General features: G+C 52.1%; 1 protein-coding gene across 1 annotated transcript; it reads right to left on the bottom strand.

The window, feature by feature from the left end:
- Nucleotides 1–4,357: 4,357 nt before the first annotated feature.
- On the bottom strand, nt 4,358–15,274 carry LOC130478594 (retinitis pigmentosa 1-like 1 protein). The gene is made up of 7 exons (XM_056850702.1): nt 15,136–15,274; nt 14,991–15,021; nt 12,069–12,192; nt 9,180–9,210; nt 8,004–8,114; nt 6,036–6,744; nt 4,358–5,519 (listed from the first exon to the last, which is right to left on the bottom strand). The coding sequence occupies exons 1-7, from the start codon at nt 15,272–15,274 to the stop codon at nt 4,358–4,360; spliced, it is 2,307 nt and encodes a 768-aa protein (XP_056706680.1).
- Nucleotides 15,275–22,373: the final 7,099 nt, after the last annotated feature.

Raw genomic sequence — 22,373 nt, forward strand, 5'->3', positions numbered from 1 at the left:
CTGGCTTTTCTTATGTTCTTAGGAAGCCTTGGGACAGGGCAAGGGTGCATCCTGGAGTTTGTGGCCCAGAGCAATTCCGTTCCTGCTGCTTCGTGACCACCCAGCTCTGGGTGAGGGCGGCCAGGAGCTGGGAGGGTCGAGTCCGTACAGATGCAGGAGGGCATCAGAGGCGTCTCACCAGGACTCCTGGGTTCCCGTATGCCAGTGGAGTCCAACTTTCCCCTCCCTGTGAGCCACGTTTGCCACAAGTGTGTGTCTTGGTCCCTGGCTGGAAATCAAGCTGGTGGGCCCACTTTGCTCCGCTGGGCACTGAACCAAGGATGCAATGCTGATTCTGTGACCTTAGGCGGATGATCAGAGGGAGGGCACCTTGGCCATCTTCTGGGCATGGAGTAGGGGTCACTGGGGGTGTGTGGGGGGGGAGGTAGTTGTGAATTTCCTGCATTGTGCAGGGGGTTGGGCTTGATGACCTGGGTGGTCCCTTTCAATTCTATGATTCTAAGGCTCGGCCTGATCACTTTCATGGCTCAGGTGAGTCGAGTTCCCTGTCCGCAGTTGGTGGGGCCTCAGCGTGAGGTTGACCAAAGGGGTCGTCCTCTCAGGGGAGCTGCTTCCGGAGCACTTGGCCAGACTGCCTGGCCCTCTCTCTGGGGAAGGGGCTTTCCCAGCCCACCCTAGAAGGTTGTGCAGTGTGGGTCAGAGCCACCCCCTCACATCTCCCTTCCCTGAAGCCAACCTTTCCTGCCAGTAGGGCTGCCTCTGCCCCCCCCCCCCGCCTCAACACGAGAGCAGGCGCCCTGGGTGGAGGATCTTGAGCGACAGCAAGAAAGCCAGGCCACGGACCATTGGGGCCCAGGCACCTGAGCGGGGAGGTCTTTGTGCATCCTGATCCTTGAGCTGATGCCTGTTCTTCCACTCAGTGTGTGTGTGTGTGTTGGGGGGGGGGGTCATCTGAAAGTTCAAGCCCAGAAGAATGCTGCTTGGTCATGCCCTCGGCCAGAGATGTGAGGAGGGGCGGGCCGCTGCGTGCCCTACAGTACGGCCACCTCATGTTTTGCACTTGCCAGCGGCACACGTGCCAGAAAGGTTAGTGGGTGCTACTTCTTTGTGCCAAGTGGGGCTGGATTCCTTCCTTCCTTGCAATGCTGAAGGCAAGCAGGCCCTGGCAGCTTTTATGCGGATGGGGCAGTGCTGGGATCGGGGGTCCCTCACTGTAAAGGAAATACACCCTGCATTTCCTTTTGCTACAATACTGCACAACATTGGCCCAAACTTTAATTCAGGCTGCGGCCTAGTTACCCCTAGCATATGCATTTCAAAGCTCCGTTTGTAATCTGTGAGAGGGGGGGGGAAGGAACTCTCTCAAGCCCCCTTCCCTTTGAAGCTTGCTCACTGATGGCCCATCTGTCTCCAAGGTGATACATCCTGTCACACCTTAGCCCTCGCTGACTCTTGGGGTCTCCTGATGGTTTGCATTTACTGCAGGAATGCAATTTATCCCTTGTCTTCAAAGAGTTGGCTAGTGACATGACATATATGAAATTGGTGTGTTGTTTTCCTGAGGAATTCATTGGCTGCTTGATCACCAGCTGACGAATTCGGAAGGTATAAGACTAAACTTCTTCTGATATAGTTTTTATGAAGCTTGGGAGGGAGACATGCTGGTCATGTCTCCAAGCGATCATCATCTGGCAACCATGAAGGGCTGACACTCTGCGTGTTAGGACCAAAACCTGGTTCTTGGTAACTATAAATCAACTAAAACCTTGCATTTGTTACTCTCTTGGAAACTTTGCCTATTTTGCCTGAAACTTAAAGAACTACTGTGAAGTTAGAGATTGCTAAGATTTCTTGTTTTTTATGCTATCTGCCTCACAAATAATTTCCTTTCTGTAACGAGCACATTTTATTAAATAAACTTATAGACTTTATATTGAAGTCTGAGAAACCTTTTTTTTTGGGTCTCAGGGCTAAATCCAAGTGCCTGAGTGTGTGTGTGTGTGAGAAACCACCTACCCTAGTGTTTTGTGGCAATAAGCCTCCCCTGGCAGAAGCTCTACTCTGCAGGGACGGTTTTCGCTTGTTTTGACTTTTGGGAAACTGGCTGGGGAAGAGTAGCTCTCAGCTCATCCCTGGGAAAGCCAGCCTTTTGGAATTGAGAGCTGGTGGCGAAATACCTGTACTACGCTCAAAGGGGGAATCCTGGAGCACAGTAAGGAATTTGGGTTTCCTTAGGGAAACATTTGGTGACTTTGAACCACAGAGGAATCGGCCTGCTGGAGAGCAGACAGAGTCTCCTTGACAAGGTAGCAGAGTCTATCCGCATTGTGCTTTAGGGAGAGTCCTGAAGCCCAGTGGGGAGTTTGGCAACTTTTGACCCAAGGAGGTACCGGTTTTGCTGGAAGGCAGGCCGGACCTCCTTGACACTCACATCCAAACAGAACCCTCCATTCCCCTCCTGCGTCCTGGCACATGAGCACAAGGAGCTTATGAAGAGAGGGCCAGAAGTGTGATGTGTGTGCTATGAGCTTACTCAGCCATTTACGTCACAAACATTGAACTGGGACGTTTTCTTTCCCTGGGGAGCCCTGGGCACATGGATACACACACATGAACACACACAAAGCTGCCTTATACTGAATTAGACCATCAATGTCCATCAGAGTCAGTATTGTCTACTCAGACTGGCAGTGGCTTTCCAGGGTCTCAGGCAGAAAAGGGTCTTTCACATCACCTACTTGCCTGGTTCCTTTAACCGGAGATGCCGGGGACTGAACCTGGGACCTCCTGCACACCAAGCAGAGGCTCTACCACTGAGTCACACGGCCCCTCCCCTGCTGTCCACGTGGTTTTCAGCACCTGCACCACGTGGCAGTTCCCAAGGTTTTGTGGCAGAGGGGAGGAATGGGACAAGGGAGGGACAGAAAACCAGCCCAGCCCAGCACTGACCTGCCTTGCAGGACTGTTGCACAGATTACTTTTAAATATTAATGATTATTTGTTATGAATAACTGTCTCCATGATGGAAATGTCATGCCAAGGAGGAGGAGGAGCCTATGCCCCAGGAGGACACCTTGTGCCCCTCCCTCCACCAGCCTGCCTGCATCACCAGCTGACGTTTCAGCCAGATGCTGGCAACCAGAACAAATGCCATCTCTGCCAAGAGCCCACCCACCCCCAGAGACTCCTGCCACCCCAACCAAAGGTCCTGCTTGTCATTCCATTTGATTTTAATGGAGAATCTGTCTGAACTAAGTAATTCACATTTAAAAGGCTCAGAGTGGCCAGCAGAGGTTACACAAGAAGAATGAAAAGAAAGTGCATAGAAGAAATGGTCTGTGGGAGGGTGGGGGGCTGATCCTGGGGGGTCTTTGGGGCACTGCAGAGCACAACCCTGGCAGCTGCTAGAGGAGTGGGAGGGATCCTGGTTGGAAAAGGTCTCTTATCGTCCATCCACTGAAAGCCAGCGCCACCAGAGGTCTTTGCTGGAGGCCGCGTTCAGGGCAGAGTGTGGTCGTTGCAGGGCGCCTCCTGCTGGCATAGTCACAGTCCTGGGCATTTGCCGTGCGATCCGTCCTCCTCAGCAAAGGGGCAGACGAAGGGGAAGGGTCTCTCGCCCAGCGCCTGGCCTGTGCCCAGACTGATTTGGGGAGAAAGGCCAAGATGGCGGAGGGATTCAGGCACGTGCAGAAAGTGGTCGATGTCAGAGGTCTGCATGCATATATGTATCTCAGTGGTCAGGCCTCTGGATGCTATGTACAAGCGCATGGGATCGTGTATTTTTGTACTGGCATGGGGTTGCCCTAAATGCACACTGATGTGCTGTTAGCATGACTGGATGTTTGCATCTGCATAGGGATGTGTGTATGGATGTGTGTGTTCTGAATGCGCATATGCATGCCAAAAGAGGGGGGGTGAATTGCATGCTCAGGAAAAGAAGGATGGTCCTTTGTTCTTGTGTGTGCCAGGGCAACGCAGGCCCACGTTCCAAGTAGGCTGAGGGCGTGTGGGCTTTCTAGTGTATCGCTTCTGTCCAAATGCCAGCGTGTCGGTGTGAACGCAGGTCTGTAAAGGCACACAGGAACCACCCAAACAGCTGAAGCGTTGCCCACGTCTCTCCTTCTCCTCCACCTTGAGGAGGGAAGCAGCGGCACAGAAGGGGAGAGGCCCCGCCAGCCACTCTTGAAACGTCAGTCCTCCGTCTAGGATATACCAACACACACACACCCAGGCCCCGTCTTTCCATAGCCAGCATTTTGCCTCACCAGGAAGTCAAGGGGTCGTGCAATGCCTGCACGAGGCTGTGCCGCTGCCCCTGGGGACCAGAAGAAGTCCTTGAGGAGGGCCGTGCCAGGTCTCACATGAGTACGCAGCACTGGCAGGATTGGCGTTTGCCCTTCGACGGCTCTTGGTCTTGCCCTTGGCGGGGCAGAGAGGTCTGGAGCTGACGGGAGTAGGCAGTGTTGGCAGAGGTTCGGGGGCTGTTGTTCGGGGCTTGCCGGCTCGTGGCCCCCGGGGACTTTAAAACTCCAGCCTTGGGTTGCGGATCTCCAACGGAAATGTCCGGAGGGGCTCCTGCCGCCTTGGCTTCCTTCAGCAGAGGTTGCTGCTCAGCGTGGAGATTTCCCAGGACTTCCGTGATCTCTCCTGCTCCATCTGAGGCTGCCCTGGCTTTGCCGCCTTCTTTTGCATCCGGTGTTTCCAGCGCTTCAGCCTTGTCCAGGAGTGGCTGGAGGGTCTCTTGGGTGGACGAGGGCAGAGCATTGGGGCAGACGGACGCATCCTGTAACCCGGGACTTCTTTGGGCTTTGTTGGGGGACGGGGTTCGTTCTGCCAAAGTAGACTTTTCTTCGGGAGGATCATCTGAGGAGTTCTGTCCTTCTGGAGGAGCCTTTGCAGGGTCCTGAGGAGACGGAGCCTGTCCCAGCTGAGAGGCGGTCGATTGGTCTTCCAACGTTGGTGGAGCCTGAGCGGTTCCTTCGTCTTCAGGGAGGTCAGGCGAGGTGTGGATCGGCAGGGGTGTCTGAATCTCATCTGGAAGAACTCCGGAGGCCTCTTGCAGGGAAGAAGCGGGGGTCCTGCCAACTGGAGATGATGACTCCGTGTCCTGGAGAGCTGGTGGGATCTGGTCTAGGAGAACGACGGGACTCTCGCATGGGTCATCCGCAGAGGGTGGGTCCTGGCTTGGAAGAAAGACGTCAGCCCCTGGCAAAGGAGAGACCTGGGCCTCTGGAGGCACTGGCGTTTGGTCCCGCAGGGGTACTGGGGTCTCTTCAGCCTCCTGAAGGGAAACAATTTGATCAGGCAAAGAAGTCAGCTGATCGGTTAAAGAAGGGATTGAGTCTGGGAGGGATCCTTTCTCTTCATGCCCGAGCAGTTCTTGTTCCTGTTGAGGTATTGCTTTCCCCATTTCGTGCCAAGAGGAAGGAATATCTTCTAGAGCTAATGGTTCATCTTCTGGCAGAGGTGAAACGGGCTGGTCTAGCAGAGACGTGGTTTGTGCTCCAGGGCGCGTTTGGCTCCAGCACGAAGATGTTCCATTAGCTTCATGCAGAGATGACGGAACCTGGTCCAAGACAGAATGTTTCACATCCGGCGGATGAGGGACCTCGCCCTGTAATGGGGAAGGTTTTAATTCCAGAGAAGAGGAGACAGGATCTTGCAGAGAGGGCGGGTTTTGTTCTGAACGGCATCCCCACAAGCAGGAAGGGGCCTGATCTAAAAGGGATCCTTTACTTTCTGGTAAAGAAGAATTCTGACCCAAGGGAGGTAATGGGCTCTGGTTTGATAAAAATGACACCTCTGGATCGAGGAGGGAACCCTCATTTCCCTTAAAAGAGGACGGGATTTGATCCAGAAGGGATTCCTTCATGCCTTGCTGAGGAGGAACGTTATCCTGAGGCGTCACTAGGATCTCTGTTGGTGGAGATGGCAGGACTGGATCTAGGAGAGACATCTTGGTTTCTCCCTGAGAGGGCAGATCCTTCGCTTCTTGCCTAGGAGGGCACTGGTGCGGAAGAGGTGGTGGGAGCTGCTCCAGCTGAGATCCTGGTCTCCGGGGTCCTCGTCCTTCCTCTCTTGCCCCCGACTCTTGCTGCTCCGGCATCTCTGTTTCTGTTGTAGGCGCATTGGCAGTGGCCAGGGCTAGGGCGGGCTCTGTCTCCTGGGCACCCTGTCCTGGCACTTCCTTCTGCCCCACTCCCTCCCCACCAGCTTCCTCAGCCAGAGAGCCCATCTCCAGCGGTCCATTTCCTTGCCCCTCGGGATCGCTGTTCTCGTTCTGTAGGAGCCTGGAGGGATCCTGGTGATCCTCAGAAGTGGAAGACTCTCCCTCTGGGCCCTCGCGGCTGCCAAGCTCATGGACCGGCGGGCCTTCTCCAGGGGCTTCCTTTCGATCTGGGACACCGTCGACAGGCCCCGACTGGCCGCAGCTGTCACGCCTGTCCCCAGAGTCAGTGTGACCCTCCAGCTCCTCTTCCTTCTCGAGGGAGTTCTGGTCCTGCCCCACGGCATCCATGCAGCCCACCTCTTGGCCTAGGTGGTCTCGGATGACAATCTCCTCCATGGCCAGCTTCCTCTGGCGGGCAGCAGGGGCTTTGCCAGGATGCAGGCTCTGCCCGGCTGGGTTGGCGGCAGAAGCAGCCTCCGAACTCCCCTGGTGCGGCGGAGGGCCCCCCTTTTCCACAGCCTTGGGGATTGCCTCGACTTTGGCCTCCTCGGGGCTGCATTCGTTGCCAAACAGATCTAGGAGGCAAAAATAACACGGTTTCAGCCACTTGCTTCCTCTGATACATTCTCTGCATTTAAGTTCCCCCAGCAATAAAAGGAAGCAGACTGGAAGGCAGACGTCAGGATGTCTCTGGACACAGCTACCCCATGAAATGATATAGGAAAGTGGGGGACCCTCAAGGGCTCACTGTGGGGGGGGGATCTAATTTCCTCATTTGGACTCTCCTGCTTGCTTTCCCTTTTTGTCTCCCCTGGCAGTACCGGCAGCCCCTCTCTTCTCCTTCTCTCCTTCCCACCTACCTCTTCTGTTTCTCTCCCTGGCAGCTCCTGACACACACACCCCCACGCCTGGTGTAGTGGTTGAGTGGCGGACTCTGATCTGGAGAACCGGGTTTGATTTCCCGCTCCTCCACATGAATGGTGGACTCTAATCTGGTGAACTGGGTTGGTTTCTCCACTCCTCCATGAGTGGCAGACTCTGATCTGGAGAACCGGGTTCGATTCCCCACTCCTCCCCATGAAGCCAGCTACGGTGATCTTGGGCAAGTCACAGTTCTCTCCAAACTCTCTCAGCCTCACCTACCTCACAAGGTGTCTGATGTGGGGAGAGGAAGGGAAGGAGATTGTAAGCCAGTTTGATTCTCCTTAAAAGGTAGAGAAAGTCGGCATGTAAAAACCAACTCCTCCTCCTCCTCCTTCTTACCAACCACACCTTTCGGTTCCCCGCCTACCTTTATCTGCTCCTCTGACTTCTGCTCTTTCCGTCCTTCCCTCCCCCTGGCAGCCTCTCCCGGGAAAAACGCTGACTGAGTTGCACCAGGCCCAGGGGTCCCAGGGCTGCCGCCACTGGGCCTGCTCCCTTCTCTCTTTTGCACCCACCAGCCCACTTGCCAAGGGACTGCTTGCTGACAGCTTCTGGTGGAGCTCGTCTGTTGTGCTGGAAGCTCCTCTTTGCCTTTGGCCCTCCCAAATCTGAGCCTGTCCTGTGCCCACCCCCCACCCCGGTCAGTTTTCCTACTTCCTCTTTGCTTCCTCCTTCATCCAGTTATGCCACTGGTCTTGCTCCTAAGAAGCATCCCTGCCTCCTTCCCCCTTCCTCCCCCACGGGCTGGTCCTTTGGATGTCTATTTGCTAAAACCACAAGATCCTCTGACTTTCTTCAAAGCAGAGGCCGAACACCAAAAGTCCTGGCTCCTGACCCCCCACCCCCAGTAAACATTTCCCATCTCTCTCCCACCTGTGGCCGCAGCAGAAGCCGCTAACCGAACACTCACCTCCGTCCTGCAGCTCCCCATTTGGCAGATTATCTTCTGCCTCGGTGCTCCTGGGCCCATGGGGCCGGGCTGCTGGAGCCGATTCAAGGGCGGATTTGGCCCCGCTTCTGCCTGCAAGGAAGCCATGAGATGGTGGGGGTCACGTTTACTTATTTAGCTGATTTGTTAGCCAGCTTCTCTGTCAAGTGTGCTCAGAGCAGCTCTGCCCTCTAGTTCAGAGAGGTGGGCTGCCTGTCCTCACGCAGCAGCCGGTGTCCTGACCGGGCAGGACCAAGGAGCCCGGCAGGGGGGCCTTCAGGGTGTGTGTGTGGAGAACATTGGGATGGGGAGCCTCCCTGTGCCTTGGTAACTTGGAAGGCAAAGCTGAGGGGCAGGCAGTGAAAAAGCCTTCCATGTGGTTCTGGCCTCTTCCCTAAGATGTATGTCGTTCCCCAAGAGAAGGCAGCTAAAAATCCCAAACTAAACATCACATAAAAGAGAGAGAAGACTTCTCCTCTAGACAAGACTAGAACTTAAGGGTGTGTGTGTGTGTGTGTGTGTGTGTGTTTAAATGCATGCCTAGGCTACATCTCTTGGGGGCAGGCTGCATGTCACCCTTGTGGAGGGGAGAGGGGACCCTGGTTGCTTTTGGAATCATAGAATTACATAGTTGAAAGGGGCCACCAGGGTCATCTAGTCCAACCCCCTGCACAAGGCAGGAAATTCACAACTACCTCCCTGCCCCAGTGACCCCTACTCCATGCCCAGAAGATGGCCAAAAAAAATCTTCCAGGAGCCCTGGCCAATCTGGCCTGGAGGAAAATTGCTTCCTGACCCCAAAGTGGCGATCAGCCTGAGCATGTAAGAAAGGGGCCACAAGAGCCAAGCACTGACGCAGCCCTTCTTGCCCTCCCATGATCAGCACTGCAGACGGGTGGCCCTCTGGCTGCTTGGGTACGTCCCCCAGCTGGGTGGCAAGAAACAGGCAGGATCCTGAGGGAAGAGACGGAGGGACGTGGCGGCGTGAGGCATGGTCAGCAGTGAAGGCTCAGCTGGGACTGAAATGTGCCCAGAAGGGAAGGCCTGCCTCTGTGGCAGGGGCGCACCGCTGACTCGTTGCCTGCAAGTCTGAGAATGTGTGAGTGGATTGTGCCCCCTGCATCCCGGGCAATGGAAAAACAATATGGAACGACTCACCCTCTGAAGAGAGCAAAGCAGGCCCGTCATCCTAGAAGCAAAAGAAGGGAGCTTTACCGCCAGGGTTTCCAAACGGCAGAACTCATTCCAGAGTATCATTTGTTCCTAACTTTTCCACCTGGATGTTCCTCAAAAGAGGCCAGAGGGGCCAAGATGGACTTCTCCCCATTTGTCCTCACAGGAATCCCGTGAAGGGGGTTTGGCTGAGGGGGGAGGCAGGAGGAAGGGCTGGGGGAGCGTTGTCAGGGCCCCCCTCCCCCCCCCCGGTGTCCGATGCTATCGTAATGTTTCTTCTTCAGAGTCACGTTCTGAGAAAACCCAGCCGACAAGATTGGCCAAGGCCTGCTGTGGAGCCCCCCCCCCCATTTCCAAAGAAGGTTTGTTTTTAATGTTTCCATTTTAAAAAAAATGACAAGACAAAAGACAAACTCATAAAACACTCAGGGAGGTGCTCCTACCATCCATAAAGAACCTGCTGAGGCTTCTCTTGTGAACATTACTTGGGTCATCTTGACCCTCAAGAGGTAGTGGTCAGGGCCGAGCAAAGATCTGCATCCAGGTCGCCACGTCCCAGGACTCCCTGGCTGAACCGGCTGTTCTCCTTCCTATCCCGCTTCCCATCACTAATTGCACCCTTTCGGGGGCACCAACTCTTCCTGCAGTTCATCAGAACAAACGCCTCCTCTTTCCTCCCGACCACCATAGGCTCAGTCTTGCCTCTCCCCTGTTCGTGGTCTTTTTTGCCTGGCCACCCATTCACCATCGATACCCACCAAACTGGCTCCAGCTAGTTTCTTAGCATTAGAGTAAGGGGGTAGAGGGGAGTGTTTCTTTACCATACATCCCTTCAAACTCCCGTAGAGAAATTTCAACTGTGCAAACCGCATCAAAGTTATTGTCGGGCACACAGACGGAAGGGCACACAGTCGGCAGGGTGTGTGCATGTGTGTGTGTGCTTTTAAAGTCAGCCCACATCCTGAGAAGGGGAAGAGGTGCATCCATACAGGAGGCATGCAGAGATGAGTAACTCAGAGGGGAAAAGTGAAGTGAAAAAGAAGAGTTGGTTTTTGTGTATGCCAACTTAAGAGAGACTCAAACCGGCTTACAATCACCTTCCCTTCCCCTCCCCACCACAGACACCCCGTGAGGTAGGTGGGGCTGAGAGAGCTGTGACTAGCCCAAGGTCACCCTGCTGGCTTCAAGTGGAGGAGTGGGGAAACCAACCCGGTTCACAAGATTACCCTCCACTGCTCATGTGGAGGAGTGGGAAATCAAACCCGGTTCTCCAGATCAGACTCCACCGCTCTTAACCACTACACCACGTTGGCCAAGAAATGCGGCAGGGAGCATCGGTGCGCATGGTCTCTCGGGGTATCCGTGACGATCACATTGAGGGTTAAAACCGGCTCAACTAACAGAGTGGAGACTTCCAGATACTGGGTGGCATGATTAGTCCCAAGGGACACAGCAGAAATCTCCCTGGCAGCCTAATCTTAAACTGCCTACTCAGAAGTAAATTCCACTTAGTTCTATAGGGCTTCCATCCTTTAGGACTGTGGGGTATCTGGGAGGGCCTCTGCATTCTTCAGTGTATGCAGTTAATCAAGTTTGCACATCTTTTACACAAACTTGGTCAAGCCAAATTACATTTCAAAACAGCTAGCAGGCTAAATCAACAAAAAGGAGGTCGGCTAAAACCATCTGGACACAACATATTTAGCATAACAATCCAGATTGTCCCTCCCTGTGAGAAGAAGACTTCAGTATTTGCTGTTGCCCATACAGTTTTGAACTCTATCTAAAGTAAATCTGTGCCATATACTGTATGTCCTCCTCTTTTCTGAATATTGCTTTTCTGTTCAGTACTGAGCCAGCAACTGCTTCAAAATGCTCAACTACAGCTTTTATTTCCAAGTTCCAGGTTCTGAATTTATCTGGAAATGTTTGGGAAACCCCGGTAAAATGGAATATGGAAAGTTGTGTGTGGAGATTAAGGATTATGCAGGTTGTAGGAGCAAAACCCAATTTACTAATGTAGAAGGAAATATCAAAGGGATGAGATCTGCAGCCGGAACAAAGGAAGACGTGCTGTTGAGATTTTATTGTAGTAGTAGAAAAAGACTCACTGTACTGAAAATAATGATATGGTAATAAAGAAACAGTACTATCTCAATGTTACAAATTCAAGAGTTGATTAATGTAGCAGCCCATTCTTAGTGGGAGCTAAAAAGCTAAAAATTGAAAACCTGTACTTATAAGTACCATATAAGATTGAAGTTACCTTTGTCACCTAAGAAATCATAAACCTCCCAAGTATGTAAAAATGGGTTTTATCCTCTATGGTTGAGGCTGATGAAGCTATGCTTTTGTGAAAGCGCTACAAGTATCCGGAAAAGTGTTTCCTCCTTTCTCCTTGCCTTCTTTAAGTGCACCTTTGGAGTAAATTCTCAACTTGGCTCAAGAGCATCTATGGAATTATTGATTCTATCTAGACGTGGAGTGTGCCACTATTGTCTTCTTTTTGGACTCTTTGCTCTTCTTTGGAGATAGCCATTGTGCTTGTTTGTTGTTGCTTATTATAGCATACAATCTTTGTATATATTTGTGTAATTTTGTGATTGTATGTATTCACTTGTGTGAGTTTGTTCCACTGTGTTTGAATAGAGTGTTTTGAATATAGTATTTGAATTTGTAAAGTTGAGATTTTATTGACACGGCCCATCCTCATTCAGATCTTCTCCACAGCTATAAAGGCTGGAAACTTCACCTTTCAAAAAGTTAGCAGAAATTCTCAAAATGCACAGTTTTGTGCCAGACACACAGTTCTGTATCTGCACTGGAATCCGGTGGCTGCACAGAGCCTACGTGCCCCCCCTCCCCAGCTCCTACCGTCTCTGGGCCATCCGGGGACTGATTCTCCTCATCCACCTCTCCAGTAGGCTCCTCTGACGGGGGCTCCTGCGGAACCTTCCAGATCTCTAAGTCGTCCAAGTGCTGCATCTGAATTTGGAGGCTTCAGAGAAGAAAGAGAGAGAAAGAAAGCTGCCATTAGGGGAAACCCATCCCATGCCCTTGCCAAACCAAGAAGTCATGGGGAGATGAGCATTTTGGAGCACATGCTCTGACTATTCCGGCTCAGGGCGGGTGGAAAAGTAAATGTATGGATAGTGATTTTATTGAGTATTTAAGCCCCTTTGATTGTGTTTTATTGCAAGAAACTTGGTCAGAGGGCAATTTAAATGTTGGGGTTTTTAAAACTTTTAATTTGCCAGCGTTTAGAACTCATCTTAAAGGTCGCTGTAAAGTGGGTTTAGCTATATTGGTTAAATCTGACTTACAATGTAAAATCTAATCTTTCAGTTCCTACATGCTTATAGCTATGGCACTAAGAATGTTGATACAAGATTTGTCAATAATTTTGGTGAATGTTTATCTTAACCCTGTAACAACAGAGAAAGATCTAACTATAAATTGGGGAAAGTTAGATGAGTTTACATGTTCAGTTTTAAAAATTTTTTCCAAATGATCACCTGATTGTTATGGGTGATTTTAATACCAGAATCGGTATTAATCAAAATATTCCAGCTCAGAGGCCTGCAAACCAGACCGCCAGGGTTCTGCACACAGATGGAGATGGGTGGATCTTCTGTCATGAATCGCACGTGTTCTACATGAGATCCACTCCTGAAGCACATTCAGAAACCCTGTGTGTGTGTGCGTGTAAAGTGCCGTCAAATCGCAGCCGACTTACGGTAACCCTGCAGGGTTTTCAAAGCAAGAGACGTTCAGAGGTGGGTTTGCCATCGCCTGCCTCTGCATAGCAACCCTGGACTTCCTTGGTGGTCTCCCATCCAAGTACTAACCAGGGTTGGCCCTGCTTAGCTTCTGAGATCCGAGGAGATCAGGCTAGCCTGGGGCCATCCAGGTCAGGGCTCAGAAACTGTAGCCTGCCCACAAATATGGGGGCCGGATGGCTGGAACTGGCTGCATAGACTGTCAAATGTCTAAAGAGTTACTTGGGCTCTCAGGTCCACGGTGGGCCCAATTCAAAGTGCTCATTTTAACCCTCTGACTACGGCAGCTTCAGAATCGCCCCCTCCCTTCCAGACCCCCGCAGAATCTTCTTAGGAAGTCTGAGAATTAAGATAGCAGGAAGAGGCCCTCCTGACTATCCCGTCAATCAAAGAAGCTCACCTGGTGGGCACACAAGACGGGGCCTGTTTGGTGGCTGCCCCACGATTATGGAACAACTTCCCTGGGAGGTGAGCCTGGCCCCCTCACTTTCCATCTTTAGGAGGCAGCTGAAGGCGAGTTCATTTAGGACTACATTTGATTAAAGAAGTCCTAAACTGGCGATTTTCAATTTAGGGGTTTTTTAAAACGTATTTTATTGATATCATAAGCAGCCTTGAGCTCCGTAAGGAAGAAAGGAGGCTAATAATTAATTAAATGAAATAAATTGTGGACAAAACTTTCTGGGGCACGGCTGTGGGGAAACAGGAGTTGTTTCCGACTCTATGATTCTCGGATTCTCTGGGGTGTTGCTGCCCCATGGTGGAAACTGGCAGGTCTCCCCCACCCTTTCCTGATTTGTAGAGAGCAGGTCAAGGCCCGGCTCATGGGACAAGGGTCTGCTGCTGGCTTTTTCTACTGCTTGGACTTCTCTGGTCCGGAGTGAATGAATGGCTGCTTCAACAGTCTGTTTCATTGCATTCACTGTGGGGTTTTTTTTGGGTGTCATCTTGTTCTATTTTTATTCCCCTTTTGAGCACAGAGTCGACATTTGAAATATAAATACACCTCCTTGTGGGACTGTGAGCTGGAGATCCTCATGCTAAACTCTTCTGGTGCGCTCTCTCTCTCACTCTCTCTCTCTCTCTCTCACACACACACACACACACAGAGCAACCAGTGCCTCTGTGCATATGGTGAGCTGCTTCTGTGACAAAATAAGACCTGGTTTCATGCACAGAAATTGCTCTCTGACCTGCTTGAGTTGGACAGATCCTGGCTGCCTGCTTAGGGCTGTGTGTGAGAGATACAATTTGCCCTGGACGTGGGCCAGGGGGAGGCTTCCCTGCTCCGAGAGGTGCTGAGCTTTCCTTCCTGCAATGTCCCCCCCCCCCGCCGGGTCCCGGCTGCTGCAAGAAGGTGACTGAATCCTCCCAAGCCTTGCTGACTCATCGCTCCGCTTGGCACCCCCCACACCCACTCTGTTTCGCTCGGGCTCCCTCGGGCTTCCCTGCTGTCAGGGTTCTGGGTTTTTAAAAAGTTTCCAGTGTTTTCTCTTCCGGGAAGGGGAAGAGAGCCAGAAGAGCAAGAGGGGACACATTGTGCCGGCTAACAGCCTCCGCTTCCTGCTCTGCTACCACACCCCAGAGCAGGCTGCAACAGAAGACCGAGGGGGCGAGCAGGGAAAGGCGGCCTCTGGCCAGCTGAATCTGGAAGCTGAGGACTCCTTGGCAGCCTTAAGCGGTGGCTTTTCTCTGCCAAATGAAACCCCCTCCCCCAGGAAGTGAAACCCCTTCTGGCTGCTATCGGGGATCCATACATACACGAACACATGAAGCTGCCTCATATTGAATCAGACCCCCCTTGATCCATCAAAGTCAGTAATGTCTACTCAGACTGGCAGTGGCTCTCCAGGGTCTGAGGGTCTTTCACATCACCTACTTGCCCAGTCCCCTTAACTGGAGATGCTGCCAGGGATTGAATCCTGGGACCTTCTGCATGCCCAGAGGCTCTGCCACTGAGCCACAGCCCCTCCCCACCGACTCCACCCCAGCATCGTAGGAGACAGGCACCCCCTACCTGGTCAGACTCTGCTGTAATTCCTCACACTCTGTGGATCTTGGTCACCCAGGTATGCCATCAGCCACTGTCCAGACCAGGACTTCCTCTGGAGGGAGAGAGAGAGCGAGAGCGGGGAAGCGCACATTGGTCACCTAGGGAGTACTGGGCAGAGACAAGAATGGCGACACGTGGGCTTCCATCAAGACGAGCGCAGAGCCACCCCTCCGCTTCTGCGGGCCCTCTGCCAAGCCTGCCGCCACGCGCTTCTGTGCCAGAGCCCCCTCCGCCTGGTCCCACCTCATTCTGGGCGCGCGGCTGCCCGCAAGGCGCCATGGCTGAGCACCGGCCTCGGGTCCACGCCCACTCCTGCAGATGTGCCCAGGAAGGCGCCGCTCCCCCCCCCGCAGAGGGTCTCCCTCCCTCCCTCGCAGCCGCCGTCCCAGCGCTCCCACCCCAAGGGACGCCCAGCCCGGGTCTGCCTCGCCCACTCAGCCATTCGAAGGGCAGCAGAAACGGCGGCGCCGCGTTGCACCCACTCGCGCCCCACGCCAGCTGAGCCAGCCCCACACGCCGAAGACCCCTCGGCCTTCTCGCCCGCGCCGCTGCCACGCCCTCCCCTGAGGTCCCCCAGGCCCAGACCAGCCCCCCCATCCCATCCGCGCACCTCCCGTGGTCTATCCATTCATCCCTCCCTCCTGTGGTCCATCCATCCCTGCATCCCTCGGGCGGGCGGTACCTGGGGCGCGGCCGCTCCTGCTGCGGGCGGCGGGCCGGGGTGCGCGGGGCCGGCGGCGGCGGAGAAGGGCCGGCGGGGCGAGGCAGGCAGGCAGGCAGGCAGGCAGGAGCCGGGCAGACAAAGGGGCCCCCCGCCGCCCACACCCACCCCGCTGCGGAGAGAGCGAGCGAGCGAGAGAAGGAGGCTGGGCAGCACCCAGCCCACGTGGCTTTAACCCGCCCAGCCGCGCGCCCCTCCCTGCCCGGCCTGGGAAGCCGGCGGCCCCGCGGGGCAGCGCTGCCCCCACCCCCAGCTGAGCCGCCCGCGGGGGTGGGGGCGGCGGAGGTGGGGGGCCGACGTCTCCGGGCGGGGCTCCAGCAAGAGAGGCAGGAGGAGCAGCTTCACAGTCGGTCCACTGTACAATCCAAGTGTGTGGGGGGGGGGTCTGATGGGTTGGGGAAGGCACCCTTGAGAAGGGGCGGCCCCCTCCCTGGGAGAAGGGAGGCTGGGGCCCTCCTGGCCCCTTCTGCTCAAGCACACCAGGGAACCCCTCCCCCCAACCCTCTTCCACCTCCTGGGGCCCCTGAGAGAAACCCCCCACACACACCTGCACCTGTAACCCATCTTGTCACAGGCGCCCCCCCCCCCCCCAGTCTGCCTGGCACAGGAACGTCTCTCAAAGAATCGCTCATGTTCAGTCTGGGGGATTACCGCATTATGTATTCCCAGCAATGTATTAAGAGTTTGAAAACGTTATAAAAAATACTGTTTGTTTGGCCCCTTTAGCTGTGAAGACGTCTTCCAACCATTTTTTTAGCCGTGGTATCCAAAAACCCTTTTAAAGCGATGTTTTTTATAACATTTTCAAACTCTTAATACATCGTCGAAGGCTTTCACGGTCAGAGTTCATTGGTTCTTGTAGGTTAACCGGGCTGTGTAAGACCAAGACCACGGTTACACAGCCCGGATAACCTACAAGAACCAATGAACTCTTAATACATCGCTGAGAATACATAATGCGGTAACCCCCCTGGTCTGGATTTAGAGTTAAGGCCACCCCTAACTCGACCTGCATTTCAGGTCCATCCCCTCCATCCCCCACTGAATCTCCATGCTGGGGAAGGCTGGGCTTCATGTTTGTTGTCTGCATGCCAGAGGAGGGCCTGGGAGACCCAGGTTTGCATCCCTGCTCCCAGGGTGACCCTGGGCCAGCCCGACCCACCTCACAGGGTTGTTGTGAGGATAAAATGGAGACGGCCAGAACGATGTAAGCCCTTTTGGGTCCCCTTTGGGGAGAAAGGTGAGGCACAAATGAAATGAACAAATAAAGCCAGACAGCCAGGAGGGCAGGCAAGGCCAGGCAGGAGGGTAAGGCACGCTCCCTGGGCGTCTGGGCTGGTCCACTGGGAGTGAACCATGGTGCCCTGGAGGTCAGCCCCAGTGAGGGCAGCAGGCTTCTCATGGGCATGAGAGGGAGGGAGTTTGGGGAGAGGGGTTACTCTGGACCGACTCATGCTGTGGATCATGTGGTAACCTTGCCCTGGTGGTGTCTACATTCCCATGAAGGCCGTGCCCCCGTGCGTGCCTTCTATGGACAAGGCCCATGCGATCCCTGCCCTTGACAGGACAATCAATGGGGGCCATCACGGTGCGTGCCTCCCAGGCCCTGGCACAGGTCCTCTCGGCTATTTCTTCTTCCCCTCACCCCCCTCTAGAAACATGTCAGCTGCCAAAAAATGTTTTTATTGCAACAAGACACCACCTCCTGCATCTTCTGGCATGCACCTGGTCACGACCACATCCCCATCTGGATGCGCGCGTGTGCCTGCTCACAAGGGCATCTAGGCCGCCACTCCGGCGGCACCAGCCCCAGCTCAGCCAGTGCCTGGCCCGGCTCGGGCAGGGCTCCAGCATTTTCTCAGCCTTTCTGTTTGGTTCAGGTCGGAGCAGCTGCCTGGTGAATAATTCATTTGTTCCAAGGCAGGATGAGCAAAGGAAAGGGGCTCTGGTTACTTCAGGCCTGCTCTCGGCTTCTCCTGGAAGAGCGAAAGAGTGTGGGGTGAACACAAGCCTGCAGAAGTCGGGAACCAAAATGACCAGGGGGGCTAGAGCAACGGCCCTATGAGGAGCGGTTAAAACGTTTAGGGCTGTTTAGCTTGGAAAGAAGGCAGCTAAGGGGAGACATCATAGAGGTCTATAAAATTATCCACGGTATGGAGAAAGTGAACAGGGAGAAGCTTTTCTCCCTCTCTCATAATACTAGAACCACGGGGTCATCTGCTGAAGATGGAGGGTGAGAGATTCAGAAGTGATAAAAGATTTCTTTACATAACGCATAGTTAAATTGTGGAACTCCCTGCCCCAGGATGTGGTGATGGCTGCCAACTTGGAAGGCTTGAAGAGGGGAGTGGACTTGGTCCCGGAGGAGAGGACTATCCATGGCTACTAGTCAAAATGGATACTAGTCATGATGCATACCTGTTCTCTACAGGATCAGAGGAGCACGCCTATTATCTTAGGTGCTGTGGAACACAGGCAGGGCAATGCCGCTGCAGTCGTCTTGTTTGTGGGCTTCCTAGAGCAGTGGTTCCCAACCTTTTTTTGACCAGGGACCACTAGGACTTTTGTTGTTCGGTGCAGGGACCCCAAGGTTCAAAATAAAAATTCTGAGAATTTGAAAATAAACTTTAATCATAACTGTTAGTTAAACATTAAACTTAGAATAATAGTTGAATATATATTTTTATAATAGAGAACTTTTAATTGAAAATATTAATTTATTATGGGTTTATGACTTTGTTTTGTGGACCTTAATTTAGTTCACGCGGACCCCTGGGGGTCCGCGGACCCCTGGTTGGGAACCAGTGTCCTAGAGGCACCTGGCTGGCTGCTGTGCGAACAGACTGCAGGACTTGATGGGCCTTGGTCTGATCCAGTAGGGCCTTTCTTATCTTCATCGACAGAGGGGTCGCCCTGCCCACTCCTTCTTCGGCCAGCTCCTCTGAGGAAATAGGGGGAAGACGACAACTGACCCTTTCCCTTTTTTGTACAGGCACGTTGTGTATTTCCCAGAGGAGCTGAGGTGTTTGTGGCTGTGTCACCCCCTTCCAGCCAAAGGAACTGAGCACGAGCAATTGTTTGGAGGGGGGGCGACTGGACCCACAAGCCTCCCCCGTGACACAGCAGTACATCAAGGGATTCCATTTTCAGACCCAGGAGGCTCAAACTGCTGTTTTAGTCAGCCTTGTTAGTAAAATGAAAAAAAAATCTTCCAGGAGGAAACAGGAATCAAACCCCCAACCATAGTCCAAGGAAAGCGCTCTGCCTGGTATCTTTTCATAGTCACAGAGTTGGAAGAGAGCACCCAGGCCATCTAGACCAACCCATCTTCTGGGCATGTAGTGGGGGTCACTGGGGGTGTGAGGGGGAAGGTAGTTGTGAATTTCCTGAATTGTGCAGGGGTGGTTGGACTAGATGACCCTGGGGGTCCCTTCCAACTCTACGATTCTATTCTATGATTCTAACCCCCTGCTCAATGCAGGACCATCCTATGGCTTCCGGATGTCTGGAGAGACAACACCCTCCGCCTGCTCAGCCTCGACCCCTTCAGAAAAGCGCTGGGCATGCAGGAGGGCAGGCAGGCATCTTCTAGGAAAGAAGGGGGAGGATGCAGAGAAACTGCTCTGGAGAGGGTAGCAAGCAGGCCGGAGGGGATCGCATGGGGAGAGGCTTCCTTCCACCAGGCTGACCCCACAGGGCTCCCTTCTGCCATGCGGGGTCCACCACGACGCAGTTCGGCTGGGTCGTCCTCCAATGCAGGATGCCCTTCTCACATGGAAAAACAGGCTTTTTTAGTCCCTCTTGGGGGAAAGTCTTCCTTAATTGAAGGAGGCCCTCCTTTGTTGGCGGAAGACCTGGTCGGATGGGAGTCCTGGGATAAGCGAGTCAGCGCTGGCGAAGGGCCTTCAAGGTCAGAACCAGCACTTCAAGTGAACTAAAACACGACAGATGCCCAAGGGGCCCCTCACAACTCAGGTCCACACGAGCCATTCTTTCTCTGAAGCACAGCACTCCCCCCGCCCCGGCCAAATCCATCCAAAATGCTGAGCGAGAAGCACAGCTCTTGTGCAGACTGACCCTACCCTTGCTGCTGCCAAAGGGAGAACGACAGTTGCCTCCAAGTCAAGGACCCCCTCCCTGTTTGCAATTTGGCCAGCGGCCTTGCTTGGGGGAAGGGTACAGTTTCCTAGAATTTCATCTGATGGTGGGGGGGGGGTGTCATTGGAACCAAATTAAATATATTCAAGGTGTCAGCATTGATTAAACATACTATTTTGATCCAGTTGTTAAACATATTAAACATCTTTAAAAGTTCTTGTAGGTTATCCGGGCTGTGTAACCGTGGTCTTGGAATTTTCTTTCCTGACGTTTCGCCAGCAACTGTGGCAGGCATCTTCAGAGTAGTAACACTGAAGGACAGTGTCTCTCAGTGTCAAGGGTGTAGGAAGAGTAATATATAGTCAGAAAGGGGTTGGGTTTGAGCTGAGTATTGTCCTGCAAAAGTATTGTCCTGTAAGTATCAAGATAATGTGCTAATGAGGGTATGGTATGTTAATATGGAACCATTGTATCCTGAAGTGATCTGTTAATGTGTGTAATCCAGAGCTAATCTGTATGGCTATTGTTGAATGTTGTCTTTGTCTGGAGGTTTTTCAGGGCAGGAAGCCAAGCCTTATTCATTCTTAAACTCTCCTCTTTTCTGTTAAAGTTGTGCTGATGTTTATGAATTTCAATGGCTTCTCTGTGCAATCTGACAAAATAGTTGGTAGAATTGTCCAGTCTTTCAGTGTCTTGGAATAAGACCCTGTGTCCTGTTTGTGTCAGTCCATGTTCAGCCACTGCTGATTTCTCAGGTTGGCCAAGTCTGCAGTATCTTTCATGTTCTTTTATCCTTGTTTGTATGCTGCGTTTTGTGGTCCCGATGTAAACTTCTCCACAGCTGCAAGGTATACGATATACTCCTGCAGAGGTGAGGGGGTCTCTTTTGTCTTTTGCTGATCGTAGCATTTGTTGTATTTTCTTGGTGGGTTTAAACACTGTTTGTAGGTTATGTTTTTTCAAAAGTTTCTCCATCCTATCAGTGACTCCTTTAATAAATGGCAAGAATACCTTTCCTATGGGAGGCTGTTTTTCTTGAGTTTTCTGATTTTTGTTTGGTTTAATGGCCCTTCTGATTTCATTCTTGGAGTAGCCGTTTGCTAGCAGTGCGTGATTTAGATGATTAGTTTCTTCCTTGAGAAACTGTGGTTCACAGATCCGTCTTGCACGGTCCATTAATGTTTTGATTATTCCTCTTTTCTGTCGGGGGTGGTGGTTGGAGTTTTTGTGTAAGTAGCGATCTGTGTGAGTTGGTTTCCGGTAGACCTTGTGACCTAACTGAAGGTTTGTTTTACGGATGACAAGGGTATCAGGAAATGGGAGTTTACCCTCAATTTCCTTTTCCATGGTAAACTGAATGTTTGGATGGATATTATTAAGATGGTTTAGAAAGTCCATTAATTTTTCTTCACCATGGCTCCAAATGGTAAATGTATCATCTACGAACCTGAACCAGACTGTAGGTTTGTAAGGTGCTGATTCTAATGCTGTCTTTTCAAAATATTCCATGTAAAAGTTTGCTATTACTGGACTGAGTGGACTTCCCATAGCTACTCCATCAATCTGTTCATAAAATTCTTGATCCCATAGGAAATAACTTGTTGTCAAACAATGGTGAAATCAGGCTGTTATATCTTCTGGAAAAATCTGGTTAATCAATGAGATTGTGTCTTTTACTGGAACCTTGGTAAAGAGGGATACAACATCAAAACTGATTAATATATCCTTTGGATTGAGTCTTAACGGACTGATTTTGTTGATGAAGTGAGTTGAATCTTTGATGTAAGAAGTGGTTTTTCCAATGTGGTCCTGTAGGAGGGTGGTCAAATATTTAGCTAATTCATATGTTGGGGAACCAATGGCACTCACGATGGGTCGGAGTGGAACGGAATCCTTATGAATTTTAGGTAGTCCATATAATCGTGGTGGTTGTGCTTCAGTCTTGCATAGTTTTCTGTGTGTGTCGGGATGAAGAGTGGAATTCTTGATCAGAATGCTAGTTTTCCTGGTAATTTTGCAAGTTGGATCTCGTTTTAGTTTTTTGTATGTGGCAGGGTCCAGAAGTTCCTCAATCTTCTTTTTGTATTCTTCTGTTTTCATGATCACTGTGGCATTGCCTTTGTCAGCTGGTAGAATAATGATTTCTGGATCTGCATTGAGGGTCTTGATGGCGTTTCTCTCCTTGCGTGTTATATTGCTAGCAGGGGGCTTTGCTTTTCGTAGAATTCTTGCTGTCTCTCCTCTTATTTCCTCAGCATCTTCTTCAGGTAGATTACGAATGGCAGATTCTACATTTGCAATGATGTCTTCCACTGGAATTTGGGTGGGAGTGACTGCAAAGTTTCCTCCCTTAGCTAAGATGGAAGTTTCTTCAGGTGAGAGTTGTCGGTCTGTCAGATTGAAGATAATCCGTTTGTTGTCAAGTTTTGGACTGTTCTGTCTTCTTTCCTGTAATTTGTTAAACTTTTGCTTCTGTCTGGAAGTATGGCTGGTTAACCCCTGTTCCATTTTTCTGTAGGTGAGATTAT

The sequence above is a fragment of the Euleptes europaea genome, chromosome 1, assembly GCF_029931775.1.
Source record: "Euleptes europaea isolate rEulEur1 chromosome 1, rEulEur1.hap1, whole genome shotgun sequence".
NCBI lineage: Eukaryota > Metazoa > Chordata > Lepidosauria > Squamata > Sphaerodactylidae > Euleptes > Euleptes europaea.